The 15465-nt window shown below is 38.6% G+C and overlaps 1 protein-coding gene across 1 annotated transcript; it reads right to left on the minus strand.

Moving 5' to 3' along the window:
- Positions 1-653: 653 nt before the first annotated feature.
- On the minus strand, positions 654-9820 carry LOC133658045 (galanin receptor 2a). Its single transcript, XM_062059654.1, has 2 exons — positions 9716-9820; positions 654-2687 (listed from the first exon to the last, which is right to left on the minus strand). The coding sequence occupies exon 2, from the start codon at positions 2662-2664 to the stop codon at positions 1735-1737; it is 930 nt and encodes a 309-aa protein (XP_061915638.1). The 5' UTR covers positions 2665-2687; positions 9716-9820; the 3' UTR covers positions 654-1734.
- Positions 9821-15465: the final 5645 nt, after the last annotated feature.

Consider the following 15465-nt stretch of genomic DNA (forward strand, 5'->3'; position numbering starts at 1 on the left):
TATATTGTACATATTACATATTATGAAGGTGTCTGTTACTACATTATATATATACTTGCAGTGTGTATATTGTACATATTACATATTGTTATGAAGGTGTCTGTTACTACATTATATATATACTTGCAGTGTGTATATTGTACATATTACATATTGTTATGAAGGTGTCTGTTACTACATTATATATATACTTGCAGTGTGTATATTGTACATATTACATATTGTTATGAAGGTGTCTGCTACTACATTATATATATATATATATATATATATATATATATATATATATATATATATATATATATATATATATATATATATATATATATATATATATATATATATATATATATATACTTGCAGTGTGTATATAAAACGTTGTTTTAGAGACTTTGAAGGTTATAACAGTGACTCCCATCTTTCAAGCGTTTTTTATCATCTTTAAAATCCTAATAAAAAAAAAAAAAGACGTGTCTTCTTGTCTCTCATAAAGATTGTGAGTGATAGACAAAAAGCTCAGCTCCCTTTAACATTCCTGAAAATCATTAAAGGCCAACACAGACATTTTTTTGAACAATTTCCACACTTTTCACTTCAATCATGTGGAGTTTATGGCTTTTCCATATCTCATCCACGGTGAGGGTGGCGTCCAGATGACCACGCAGCAGGAGGCCATAGAGAGAAGGTCAAAGGTCAGGGGGAGGCTCTCGTGGCAGAGTATGTAGGCAGAGTACAGTCTGTCAGTACTACTGGGGGAACATCTCAGCTTTCAATGTTGATGAAAGAATGATTTTATTATTAAACAATTAACAATTGAACACACAAAAGTACCAAAAAAGTGCTACCGTTAAATATCTTTTTCAAATTTTCTTGTAAGGTTGTGAGTTCAAACCCCGGCCGAGTCATACCAAAGACTATAAAAAAATGGGAGCCATTACCTCCCTGCTTGGCACTCAGCACCAAGGGTTGGAATTGGGGGTTAAATCACCAACAACGATTCAAGGGGGCGGCCACCGCTGCTGCTCACTGCTCCCCTCACCTCCCAGGGTCACATGCAGAGGGTAGTTTCACCACACCTAGTGTGTGTGTGACTATCATTGGTACTTTAACTTTAATCAGACTGTATTTTGGGTATATTAGATGGAATCTTGACCTGACATGTTTGGTCTGTCATCACCAGTCTTCTTCAGAAGGGTCACCTGACCACTGTCACGTGTTGCCTAGCAACTGTTCCTATAGGCAACACCTTCGTGTCCAAGTCTTTCTTAAAGTTGCTCCAAAATGTCTTCTTATTCGTATACTTCTTCAAATGTTCTTGTAATCAGACCACGTCTTCGGTATATCAGATGGAAGTCTGATTTTATGGTCTGATTACAAGGACATTTGAGAAAGTATATGAATAAGAAGACATAACGAACCTTTCTGAGCAACAGTTAAATATCGTTTTCGATTCCCAAGTACTGTGAATTGAAATGTGAAAATACCTGTCCCTATACTTAGTGATTCATACTTCTGTTGCCAAGGGAAGCTCTTTGGCCGATTCGCCAACCAGGAAAGATTCCTTGAGTCTTGCTGAAGCCGTGTTTTTGTTTCCAAAGATGTTGAAACATGGCAACAGATACTTTTCTGTTTCTCAAATCCTGGCACCAGACTGCGTTGAAAAACCATGGGGACGAACAATGTGTGTCCTCAGTCTAGCCTTTTTTAAAGGGAGTTTTGTATCCAACAAGTTGATTACGAAATGTGAGCCGAACTGTCCGCGGACGCGCTGATGATCTGCGGCCGCACTCTGTTCCGGCGACAGCCGAAGAGCCGGGCCGCCCTCCTGTGGCGCCTGGACAGCAGCACGTAGAGGAGAGGGTTGATGCAGGGGTGCAGGTACTGGAGCACCGTGCACATAAAGTAGAAGAGCTCCCAGGCTCGTCCGTGTCGGTAGACCCCTAAGTAGACGCATAGCTCCAGCACGTAGCCTGGTAGCCAGCACACTGAGAAGGTCGCGGCCGCCAAGAAGACCATGACCGAGGCTCGCCGAGTGTTCCTGGCGCTAGGTATGGACATGACTGGACTCTTGTGGAGAAACAGAGCCAGGCGGATGTAATTGAAGGCAATGACCAGCATGGGTACAAAGTAGAAGAGCACAAACTGGCTGAGGACCACCTGGTAGTGATGCTCGTGGAGGGTAGGAAGGCAGAAGGAGAAGTCGACCAGGCTGGAGCTCAGGATCTCTTTGGTGGCAAACATTCTCAGGGGAAGGCTGATGAGGAAGCTCAGGGCCCAGACCAGAACGAACATGAGGATGACCAGGTCCATAGCTGGAGGCTGGTAGGGGTTGGTGATGATCATGGCCCTCGCCATGGACACGGCGCACAGCGAGTAGGTGCTGGCCGCCAAGCTGAAGGCCAACAGGAATTGGTAGACCTTACAGGCCACGTCGTCCAGAGGCCAGGAGTGGCTGAGGGCTGAGTGCAAGGTGAGGGGGATGAGCAGCAGGGTGAGGAAGTCGGCCAGGGACATGCTGAGCAGGAGGATGTCCAGGCGGTTCTTACGCAGCGTCTTGTACTTGGCGAATAAGGAGAAGACCAGCAGGTTGGCGCCCAGTCCCACACCCAGGATCATGGCGCAGGTGCAGGCGAACACCAGGCCGTAGGTGTTGGGAACTGACATGTTCACTCCACTCCACCTGCCAACTGTCAAATAGCATTTAGGTCATGTTTTTATACACTTTGTGGTCACAACATGTCAAACTGATTATCAGCTTTAACTGTTCTTAACTTGTGTGGACAATTGCAACGTGATAGTTTTACACAATTGACCCTTCCATTTGATTTCCATGGTCTTGTATGCCATCAAACTGATCACAGACTTGTTGTGCAATCATAAAAGCAGACGTCAACCAAATTGGTCAACAAACGAACGAGATTTCTCTACAGAATCTCCTCTCTGGTCAACAAAAGCACCTTTAAGATTCTAGCGGGAACTCTCGTTCAACCCTTTTTCGCTTGCACCTCCTGGTACCCTAGCACCTCCAAAACCCTCAAATCTAGACTCCAAACATCCCAGGACAAAATAGTCAGGTTACTTGTAGACCTCCACCCCAGATCACACCTCACTCCTACCCACTTCTCCAAAGTGGGCTGGCTCAGGGTGGAGGACAGAGTGAAACAACTTGCACTGAGCCTAGTCTATAAAATCCGCTACACCTCCCTGATACCGAAGTACATGTCAAACTACTTCCTTAACGTAAATGACCGCCATAACCACAACACCAGGGGGAGCTCCACTAACGACGTTAAACCCAGATTCCGAACTAACAAAGGTCTTAACTCATTCTCCTTCTATGCCACATCAATGTGGAATGCACTCCCAACAGGTGGAAAAGAAAGGGCATCTCTATCCTCCTTCAAAACTGCACTAAAAGAACACCTCCAGGCAACTTCAACCCTAAACTAACACCCTCCCTTCCACATCATACCTCTTCGGATTGTAAATAATCAAATGTAAATAATCAAATGTATATACTGAACTCACTATGTTCTCTGCTCGCTGTACATAGCCTACCAAGTCAGACCTACACTGTTTCAATGTCCATTTCTCTGATGATGCAATTGTTGATGACTGAAGTGCTGATATCCACCAAACCTAACCCCCCCCCCCCCCGTCCCCCCCGTCCGAACCCCACTGCCCCCTCCACATCCCACCCCCCGGATTGTAAATAATGTAAATAATTCAATGTATATACTCTGATGATTAACTTGTGTGATGACTGTATTATGATGATAGTATATATTTGTATCATAAATAGATTTACGTGGACCCGACTTAAACAAGTTGAAAAACTTAATTCGGGTGTTACCATTTAGTGGTCAATTGTATGGAATATGTACTGTACTGTGCAATCTACTAATACAAGTTTCAATCAATCAATCAATCAATGTTGAAGCTAATGGAGGGTTTGTCTTCTTGGCAGACTCCATCGACACCACGGTCAAGCAGCATTAACACAAGTGAGAGGGAGTGTAGAGTTTGATCAGAAAATGTTGTATTGTTGTTCTGTTCTTGGCTGTTCCAGTCCTTCAAAAAGAGAGATAGTAAATAACTTTCATAGAGTCCTGAAAGAAGTGGTTCAGAAAGCTCATAAAGTCAGGAAAATAACAAAAATGTGTGGAAGGAAATGGCTCTTAAAAATATCACTTTCATCATCTTGTGGAATACAATCAGACCGCTTGTGTCTGCAGAGATCACTTTGTAAAATGTTTGTTTGAACATTTGATTTGTTTCAGAAACTTTCTGTGATGCAATCCAGTTTATTGTCTACTACATTAGTAGTGTTTGAGAGCAGAACTAAACGTAAAGAAAGGACAATTAGTTAGTGTTCTTTTGTGGTTGCTATGCCTAAATAAGTTAAGTTAAGTCCTGGTAATAAATGTTGTGATTGTTGGTCCAATACACACTATTTTTGTTGTCCTTTTTCATAACAAACTACAAGTTAGTAGTTGTTGTGCAGGAAAGCCTTACGTGTTTGATTCTACACAGATGAGCACATTATAGCATCTTTGGTGATATTTGTTAGCATGAAGGAAATATCCTTCATAGTATTAATAAAGTAGATGAATAAATGTCAACAGCATAAAGTGAATCTTGATATCGCTCGCAAACATCTACAGATAAATAATGAGACCAAATATCAACTTCAAACATAAAAACAACATGAATTGTAGATAGACTAATATTTGTAGCAGGAAATCAACTGCAAACTAACTTTCTCTCATTAGCGTCACCATCACAGCAGCACTGGTTATGTCAATCAAATACGTTCCACTCCACTCCATCCCATTTTAGGGATGGAGTGGAGTGGAACGCATTTGGGCTGTATAAGTAAACATTGATTGATTGATTTGAATATTTCTTCATGATCACTTTTATATTCGCCTCTAAACCTTTCAAAATAAGTCTAAATCTGCACTGATTCAGGGAAATAAACAATAGCCTAATGGGGCTCAGACCATCGCCCGAATGTGCCTCTAGGTCAGTGTTTTTCAATCACTGTGCCGCGGCACACTAGTGTGCCGTGAGATATTGTCTGGTGTGCCGTGGGAAATAATGCAACTTCACCTAATTGGTCCCAAAAAATATTTTTTTCAAATCAATAATTTATAATCTGCAAATAATGTGCTGTTGCTTAGTGTCTGTGCTGTGTAAAACTCGGCAGGGTAACCACGTAATACTCCATGTCAGCAGGTGGCAGCAGGTAGTTAATTGCTTTGTAAAAGTCGGAATGTGTCGGGTGAGACGAGGATGGTTTGTTGTGATCCCAGTATGCAGGTAAAAACGTATATAATGCTTAAACCAAAAATGAAATAAGGAAAAGGCAATGAAGCATAGGAATGGCTATGCAAAACACAAGTAAAACTGAACTGGCTACCAAGTAAACAGAAACAGAATTCTGGATGACAGCAAAAACTTACGGCGTCCACAAAGTACATCCGTACATGACATGACAATCAACAATGTCCACACAAAGAAGGGTAGCAACAACTTAAATAGTCTTGCTTGCTAACACAAAGCAGGTGCGGGGAATAGCGCTCAAAGGAAGACATGAAACTGCTACAGGAACACACCAACAAAACAGGAAGGGCCACCAAAATAACAGCGCAAGACAAGAACTAAAGCACTACACACAGGAAAACAGCAACAAATTTAAAATTAGGCACGACGACCTGGTGGAGTTTCATTTTTTAACGTTTTCTGCTGGGAATTTTTAATGAAAAAAACGTGCCTTGCCTCAAAAAAGGTTGAAAAACACTGCTTTAGGTAGGGGTGTAACGGTACGTGTATTTGTATTGAACCGTTTCGGTACGGGGGTTTCGGTTCAGTTCGTAGGTGTACCGAACGAGTTTCCACACGGACATATTAAGTAGCCGCCTCCGCTTCCTTCTGCCTCTGTCTCTGTCAGTCCTCTACACAGCACCCAGCATTGTCACACCCACACAACCATCTGATTGGTTACAAACAGAGCGGTAACAGCCAATCAGCAGTGCGTATTCAGAGCGCATGTAGTCAGTGCTTAGCGTTTAGCAGGTAATCATCAGGCTGCGGACTCTCCCCAAATGATGATAAACACCTCCCAGTCAACTACTAGTAACATCACTATGAGCCCGTTGACCTTCTAGAAATATAAAAGGCAGCTCAGCTCGCTCGCAGTCCAGGCTTGAGGTGAAGGCTAATTCGCGTTGACCGTAACGTGTGTGTGTGTGTTACGGACAGCAAAGCCCTGTCTGTCTGTTATTTCACTTGACCTTTTTCTGTGTTGATTGAGCTGTGTTGAAGCAGCAAAAAAGGACATTATGTTAAATGAAGAGTTTCTGTCTCTGATAGTTGATATAATAATGTAAGTGCATCATTAAGCCTACATGAACTCCATGGTGTTCAGGGATGAATAGTCTCTCCTATTGCTATTGTACCATTTTTTCAGCTATAGTTACATGAATCATTAGTAATGCAGCAGCCTAGTTTTGAATGGCAGGGTCCCTGCTATCACATGTTGATAAAAATATAACATTTACATCATAAAAATCAACTACAGGCTTCCCAAATGCTGTAATAAATTTAGCATGATGAGTTGACTTGAAACTATTTAATGTTGCACTTTTTATATGTAGAAGAAAAGTTGTGTCATTTTATTTAATCTGAGCAACAACTTGAGGCAGTTTAATGTTGATTAACGTGGGCAGAATTATTATAGTGTTGCCAATGTTAAAAAGATAAAGCCATTGTTTACAAATTTGGTAAATAAATAACCAAAACATTTATATTTTGTTGTTTTCTTACTGTACCGAAAATGAACCGAACCGTGACCTCTAAACCGAGGTACGTACCGAACCAAAATTATTGTGTACCGTTACACCCTTAGCTCTAGGTCATGTGACTGCAACCCACCTATTGTAGAATTCATTTCAAAAAGTGTCGTAATGACAAAAATACGTTAGGAATAGCTTCTTCAATATTGAGTCAAGAAGAACTGCAGTTGCGTGCGCTGAAGTTTTTCCGGTCAAAGTTGAAACACATTTAGCAAAATGGACCAAATTCCTTTTTGCGGGCCACATAAAATGATGTGGCGGGCCAGCTTTGGCCCCTCCGGGCCTTGAGTTTGACAGCTGTGTTATATATTCTACTCTGGTGGAAAGAAAAAAAGGGATTTAATATCGTTTGTCTGGAACTTAAAGATGCAAGAAAGAAATATAAAGAAGGAAACACGATCATATTGCCTTTGTCTCCTCCAGGCTGGACGACTGCAACACACTTCTTGTGGGGAGAACATCCAGAAGCTGCAATACTCACAGAATAATGCTGCTCGGATCCTGATCAGAGTGTCCGAAATACCACCATATCACACCAACTCTCAAATCCCTTCACTGGCTTCCTGTTCCACTCAGGATTGAATTCAAAGTCTCCCTACTAACCCACCAGTGCCTCCATGGAAATGCCCCCCTCTACCTCAAAGAACTACTCACCCCCAAATCCTCCACACCACACCTCCGCTCCGGACAGGCTAACCTCCTCCAACCTCCGAGGACAAAGCTACGAACAATGGGTGACCGGGCTTTCTGCTCCGCCGCTCCCAGTCTGTGGAACGCTCTCCCTGACCACCTGAGGGCACCACAGACTGTTGATGCTTTTAAAAAAGGCTTAAAAACCCTTCTTTTTAAAAAAGCCTTTTTTTTTTTTTTTTTAGATATATGCATACTAGTTTTAGCTATTTGGCTGTTGTAGTTTTTATTTGTATTTATTTTTACACTGTAGCACTTTGAGGTCGTTTACTCAATGTAAAGTGCTTTTTTACAAATAAAATCTATTATTAGGGACCGAGTCCCTTTGGGACTGAGGACCCTATTGAATTTCTAGCGTTTTATTATAATACCTCCACCTCTTTGAGCTGTAATTTGACCCCCTTAACATGCTTCAAAACTCACCAAATTGGACACACACATCAGGACTGGCCAAAATTGCAATCTAATCAAAAAACCAAACCCCAAAACTCAAAATTGTGCTCTAGCGCCCCCTAGGAAGAAAACACAGACAAAACTGCCTCTAACTCCCAGTAGGAATGTCATAGAGCAGGGGTCACCAACGCGTTGCCCGCGTGCACCAGGTAGCCCGTAAGGACCAGATGAGTAGCCCGCTGGCCTGTTCTAAAAATAGCTCAAATAGCAGCACTTACCAGTGAGCTGCCTCTATTTTTTAAATTGTATTTATTTACTAACAAGCTGGTCTCGCTTTGCCCGACATTTTTAATTCTAAGAGAGACAAAACTCAAATAGAATTTGAAAATCCAAGAAAATATTTTAAAGACTTGGTCTTCACTTGTTTAAATAAATTCATTAATTGTTTTACTTTGTTTCTTATAACTTTCAGAAAGACAATTTTAGAGAAAAAATACAACCTTAAAAATGATTTTAGGATTTTTAAACACATATACCTTTTTACCTTTTGAATTCCTTCCTCTTCTTTCCTGACAATTTAAATCAATGTTCAAGTAAATTTATTTTTTTTATTGTAAAGAATAATAAATAAATGTTAATTTAATTCTTCATTTTAGCTTCTGTTTTTTCGACGAAGAATATTTGTGAAATATTTCTTCAAACTTATGATTAAAATTCAAAAAAATTATTCTGGCAAATCTAGAAAATCTGTAGAATCAAATTTAAATCTTATTTCAAAGTCTTTTGAATTTCTTTTAAAATTTTTGTTCTGAAAAATCTAGAAGAAATAATGATTTGTCTTTGTTATAAATATAGCTTGGTACAATTTGTTATATATTCTAACAAAGTGCAGATTGGATTTTAACCTATTTAAAACTTGTCATCAAAATTCTAAAATTAATCTTAATCAGGAAAAATTACTAATGATGTTCCATAAATCCTTTTTTTATTTTTTTCAAAAAGATTCGAATTAGCTAGTTTTTCTCTTCTTTTTTTCGGTTGAATTTTGAATTTTAAAGAGTCGAAATTGAAGATAAACTATGTTTCAAAATTTTAATGTCATTTGTTTCGGGTTTTCTTCTCTTTTAAACCGTTCAATTAAGTGTAAATATCATTAATTATTAATAATAACATAGAGTTAAAGGTAAATTGAGCAAATTGGCTATTTCTGGCAATTTATTTAAGTGTGTATCAAACTGGTAGCCCTTCGCATTAATCAGTACCCAAGAAGTAGCTCTTGCTTTCAAAAAGGTTGGTGACCCCTGACATAGAGACATGAAACAAAAACCTCTATGTAGTTCTCACTTAGACCTAGATTTCATACACTGACAACCCCCAGCAAAAATCAACAGGAAGTTTGCAATTCCCCCTTCAAAACAAAACTTGTGTAAAAACAGTCACCTTTTTTCAAACAGCGCGTTTGTCGTGTCGGCTTCAAATTAGCACAGGAGAGAGATTGAACCCTTCTGATTAAAAGTTGATGAAAGAGTTTTAATTACTGCTCTGGTTTGGATTTTATGAGCCCTCAAAGTCGGTCCCGTCCATCGCAGCTTTAATTATTATTATTATTATTATAATTGCAGTTTGATCTGACAAAGTCTCAACTTTTTTTCACCTCAGCTCAAATTGATCAGATGTTGTTGACACATGTTGACGTCATGTGACTTTTAAAATGTCCCCCCCAGTTCTGAGTTGTGTCATCTCCTCCATGGTACTTTATATGTCGTGTCACTCACCGTCATAGTCTGTCCTTCATTCTCCGAGTCCGTCGTGTGGCGTCCTGGCGCTCGGAGCTGGCGTCCATCGCAGCTTGGCTTCCTGGGCCCAGCTGAGCGTGTGATTGTTACAGGTGGAACAGCAAACATCATCAGTCATTCTGCATGAGTGGCTTTAAAGGCTGCACACACACCAGCTGCTGGCAAAACAAACTCCTTTCTGCGGGGCTTCATCATGGAAGAAGAGAATGTTTACTTAGAATATTAACGGCCATATTTTATACTATTTCATGTGAACTAGATTTATTGGACCTATTAAAAGCTCGGTGTGCATAAACAAGCCAGTTTAGGAACTCCGAGGAGTAAATGAAGTCATGACTCAAGTCAGGTTTTCCACGTCTTTCACTACATTATACTGCATGTATTTGACTACATTATACTGCATGTATCTGACTACATTATACTGCATGTATTTGACTACATTATACTGCATGTATTTGACTACATTATACTGCATGTATTTGACTACATTATACTGCATGTATTTGACTACATTATACTGCATGTATCTGACTACATTATACTGCATGTATTTGACTACATTATACTGCATGTATTTGACTACATTATACTGCATGTATTTGACTACATTATACTGCATGTATTTGACTACATTATACTGCATGTATTTGACTACATTATACTGCATGTATTTGACTACATTATACTGCATGTATTTGACTACATTATACTGCATGTATCTGACTACATTATACTGCATGTATCTGACTACATTATACTGCATGTATCTGACTACATTATACTGCATGTATTTGACTACATTATACTGCATGTATTTGACTACATTATACTGCATGCATTTGACTACATTATACTGCATGTATTTGACTACAGTATACTGCATGTATTTGACTACATTATACTGCATGTATTTGACTACATTATACTGTATGTATTTGACTACATTATACTGCATGTATTTGACTACATTATACTGCATGTATTTGACTACATTATACTGCACGTATTTAACTACATTATACTGCACGTATTTGACTACATTATACTGCATGTATTTGACTACATTATACTGCATGTATCTGACTACATTATACTGCATGTATTTGACTACATTATACTGCATGTATTTGACTACATTATACTGCATGTATTTGACTACATTATACTGCATGTATTTGACTACATTATACTGCATGTATTTGACTACATTATACTGCATGTATTTGACTACATTATACTGCATGTATTTGACTACATTATACTGCATGTATTTGACTACATTATACTGCATGTATCTGACTACATTATACTGCATGTATCTGACTACATTATACTGCACGTATTTGACTACATTATACTGCACGTATTTGACTACATTATACTGCAAGTATTTGACTACATTATACTGCATGTATTTGACTACATTATACTGCAAGTATTTGACTACATTATACTGCATGTATTTGACTACATTATACTGCAAGTATTTGACTACATTATACTGCATGTATTTGACTACATTATACTGCATGTATCTGACTATATTATACTGCATGTATCTGACTACATTATACTGCATGTATCTGACTACATTATACTGCATGTATTCGACTACATTATACTACATGTATTTGACTACATTATACTGCATGTATTTGACTACATTATACTGCATGTATCTGACTACATTATACTGCATGTATTTGACTACATTATACTGCACGTATTTGACTACATTATACTGCATGTATTTGACTACATTATACTGCACGTATTTGACTACATTATACTGCATGTATTTGACTACATTATACTGCATGTATTTGACTACATTATACTGCATGTATCTGACTACATTATACTGCATGTATCTGACTACATTATACTGCACGTATTTGACTACATTATACTGCACGTATTTGACTACATTATACTGCAAGTATTTGACTACATTATACTGCATGTATTTGACTACATTATACTGCAAGTATTTGACTACATTATACTGCATGTATTTGACTACATTATACTGCAAGTATTTGACTACATTATACTGCATGTATTTGACTACATTATACTGCATGTATCTGACTACATTATACTGCATGTATCTGACTACATTATACTGCATGTATCTGACTACATTATACTGCATGTATTCGACTACATTATACTACATGTATTTGACTACATTATACTGCATGTATTTGACTACATTATACTGCATGTATCTGACTACATTATACTGCATGTATTTGACTACATTATACTGCATGTATTTGACTACATTATACTGCACGTATTTGACTACATTATACTGCATGTATTTGACTACATTATACTGCATGTATTTGACTACATTATACTGCATGTATTTGACTACATTATACTGCACGTATTTGACTACATTATACTGCATGTATTTGACTACATTATACTGCATGTATCTGACTACATTATACTGCATGTATTTGACTACATTATACTGCATGTATTTGACTACATTATACTGCATGTATCTGACTACATTATACTGCATGTATTTGACTACATTATACTGCATGTATTTGACTACATTATACTGCATGTATTTGACTACATTATACTGCATGTATTTGACTACATTATACTGCATGTATTTGACTACATTATACTGCATGTATTTGACTACATTATACTGCATGTATTTGACTACATTATACTGCATGTATTTGACTACATTATACTGCATGTATTTGACTACATTATACTGCATGTATTTGACTACATTATACTGCATGTATTTGACTACATTATACTGCATGTATTCGGCCAAAAAACATCCTAGACTTTCCAGAAAGAGACTTATTGATGATTGGTCACTTTTGCTCTTCCTCATTCTGATGTTTTGATTGATTTTCAAGGCTTTATCAGCTATTCTGCAGCGTTTATGACCGTGTCAGCTAATGGCCCATGCTCTTATAGCACCGGATGTAGCAGAGCGTGATGCATTCACCGTCCCTGGCATTATTCTCTACCCTGTGTGTGTGTGTGTGTGTGTGTGTGTGTGTGTGTGTGTGTGTGTGTGTGTGTGTGTGTGTGTGTGTGTGTGTGTGTGTGTGTGTGTGTGTGTGTGTGTGTGTGTGTGTGTGTGTGTGTGTGTGTGTGTGTGTGTGTGTCAACAACAATATGGTTTGTTTCAAATCAAAGCTGCTCAGACCATATGTCATCGCTAAATGACAATTTAAGCAATATAATACATATATATATATATATATTTTTTTTTAAAACCCTTTTTCGAGCAGCAACATGGAAAGAAGCAGAAAAGCTTTTTTTTTTGTTTTGTTTTTTTTGGAAATGGTGCGTCTTCCCTCCACACTGTGGTCCAACATCACCTGTCTTACAAATACTTAATTTCCACTAACAATCAGTCAGAGCATATTATTATTATTAGTATTATTATTATTATTATTGTTATCATGCATCATCATTATTTATTACCATCGTTTACCTGCTTAATAATTTTTTAAAATACACGACAAATGTATCTCTAATAACCCCCCACCATATTCCCGCCATATTTTCAGATGTTTTTTTATCCGTTTGTACCAAATCTCACGAGTGACTAAGCTCATTGAAAGTACATGCAATTGTGGTTATTTAATGTATGTTCTAGGAAATCTATTATTATTTTTGGATTGATTTTTGTCAAGCAAACCTCTCAATAAACCTCAAAATATGTCTATTTTATTTCTAATTGCTGTACATTTTTGTACCAAATCCTACTAAACTACCAACAACAAAATAAATGGTATCTTGGCTATTTGATGTTGTTAGTGGACACATGTCATAGCTTCATTTCATTTTTCTTTCAAAAGCAAAATATCAACAAAAATTGTTATCGTATTTCATGGCTGCAACACGTGCCAAAGTAGTTGGGAAAGGGCATGTTCACCACTGTGTTACATGGCCTTTCCTTTTAACAACACTCAGTAAAGGTTTGGGAACTGAGCAGACACATTTTTGAAGTGGAATTCTTTCCCATTCTTGCTTGATGTACAGCTTAAGTTGTTCAACAGTCCGGGGGTCTCCCTTCTGCTATTTTAGGTGCCACACATTTTCAATGGGAGACAGGTCTGGACTACAGGCAGGCCAGTGTAGTACCCGCACTCTTTTACTATGAAGCCACGTTGATGTAACACCTGGCTTGGCATTGTCTTGCTGAAATAAGCAGGGGCGTCCATGGTAACGTTGCTTGGATGGCAACATATGTTGCTCCAAAAGCTGTATGTACCTTTCAGCATTAATGGTGCCTTCACAGATGTGTAAGTTACCCATGTCTTGGCCACTAATACACCCCCATACCATCACACATGCTGCCTTTTACACTTTGCGCCTATACCAATCCGGATGGTTCTTTTCCTCTTTGGTCCGGAGGACACGACGTCCACAGTTTCCAAAAACAATGTGAAATGTGGACTCGTCAGACCACAGAACACTTTTCCACTTTGTATCAGTCCATCTTAGATGAGCTCAGGCCCAGCGAAGCCGACGGCGTTTCTGGGTGTTGTTGATAAACGGTTTTCGCCTTGCATAGGAGAGTCTTAACTTGCACTTACAGATGTAGCGACCAACTGTAGTTACTGACAGTGGGTTTCTGAAGTGTTCCATGTGGTGATATCCTTTACACACTGATGTGGCTTGTTGATGCAGTACAGCCTGAGGGATGGAAGGTCACGGGCTTAGCTGCTTACGTGCAGTGATTTCTCCACATTCTCTGAACCCTTTGATGATATTACGGAGCGTAGATGGGGAAATCCCTAAATTCCTTGCAATAGCTGCTTGAGAAAGGTTGTTCTTAAACCGTTCAACAATTTGCTCAGGCATTTGTTGACAAAGTGGTGACCCTCGCCCCATCCTTGTTTGTGAATGACTGAGCATTTCATGGAATCTACTTTTATACCCAATCATGGCACCCACCTGTTCCCAATTTGCCTGTTCACCTGTGGGATGTTCCAAATAAGTGTTTGATGAGCATTCCTCAACTTTATCAGTATTTATTGCCACCTTTCCCAACTTCTTTGTCACGTGTTGCTGCCATCAAATTCTAAAGTTAATGATTATTTGCAAAAAAAACAAATGTTTATCAGTTTGAACATGAAATATGTTGTCTTTGTAGCATATTCAACTGAATATGGCTTGAAAAGGATTTGCAAATCATTGTATTCTGTTTATATTTACATCTAACACCATTTCCCAACTCATATGGAAACGGGGTTTGTACCTTAAGGCCGTTGTTGAAGGTGCTGAGTGTTTTCATGGTTGCAGACAACGGAGCGGTGCCGAGCAATAGAACTTCCAAAGTGTTTCCTTGGCTTTGCCCGCACAGTCCCTGACTCAACTTGTCCATTTTGTAGAAACTACCGTTTATAACCTGACTTTTAATTCATCCAATGGTTTTTAGAAAGTGCTCAAATGAAGGCTATTATGTTTAATATACTGAAATAAATCAGTATTGATTATTGAATGACCACAGAAAGGTGTGGTTTTTGGCAAGTAATTGAACAAATAGTTGACTTCCAATCCAAAAATGTGTTGCCTAATATGACGCGGTGGTGCTGTGAGAAGGTATTGAGTATCATGTATGACTTCCAGCAGCTTCAACAATGATTCACTTCATCAAGATGGTTTGGTTTTGTTTTCCAGGATTCTTCTTTCACTCTGCCCAATGATGTTCATGTCTGGTCAGT

The sequence above is a fragment of the Entelurus aequoreus genome, linkage group LG10 (assembly GCF_033978785.1).
Source record: "Entelurus aequoreus isolate RoL-2023_Sb linkage group LG10, RoL_Eaeq_v1.1, whole genome shotgun sequence".
Taxonomy (NCBI): Eukaryota; Metazoa; Chordata; class Actinopteri; order Syngnathiformes; family Syngnathidae; genus Entelurus; species Entelurus aequoreus.

Excerpts from the sequence above, each read along its gene's own strand:
- LOC133658045 (XM_062059654.1), bottom strand. The coding sequence starts at position 2,664 with ATGTCAGTTCCCAACACCTACGGCCTGGTGTTCGCCTGCACCTGCGCC.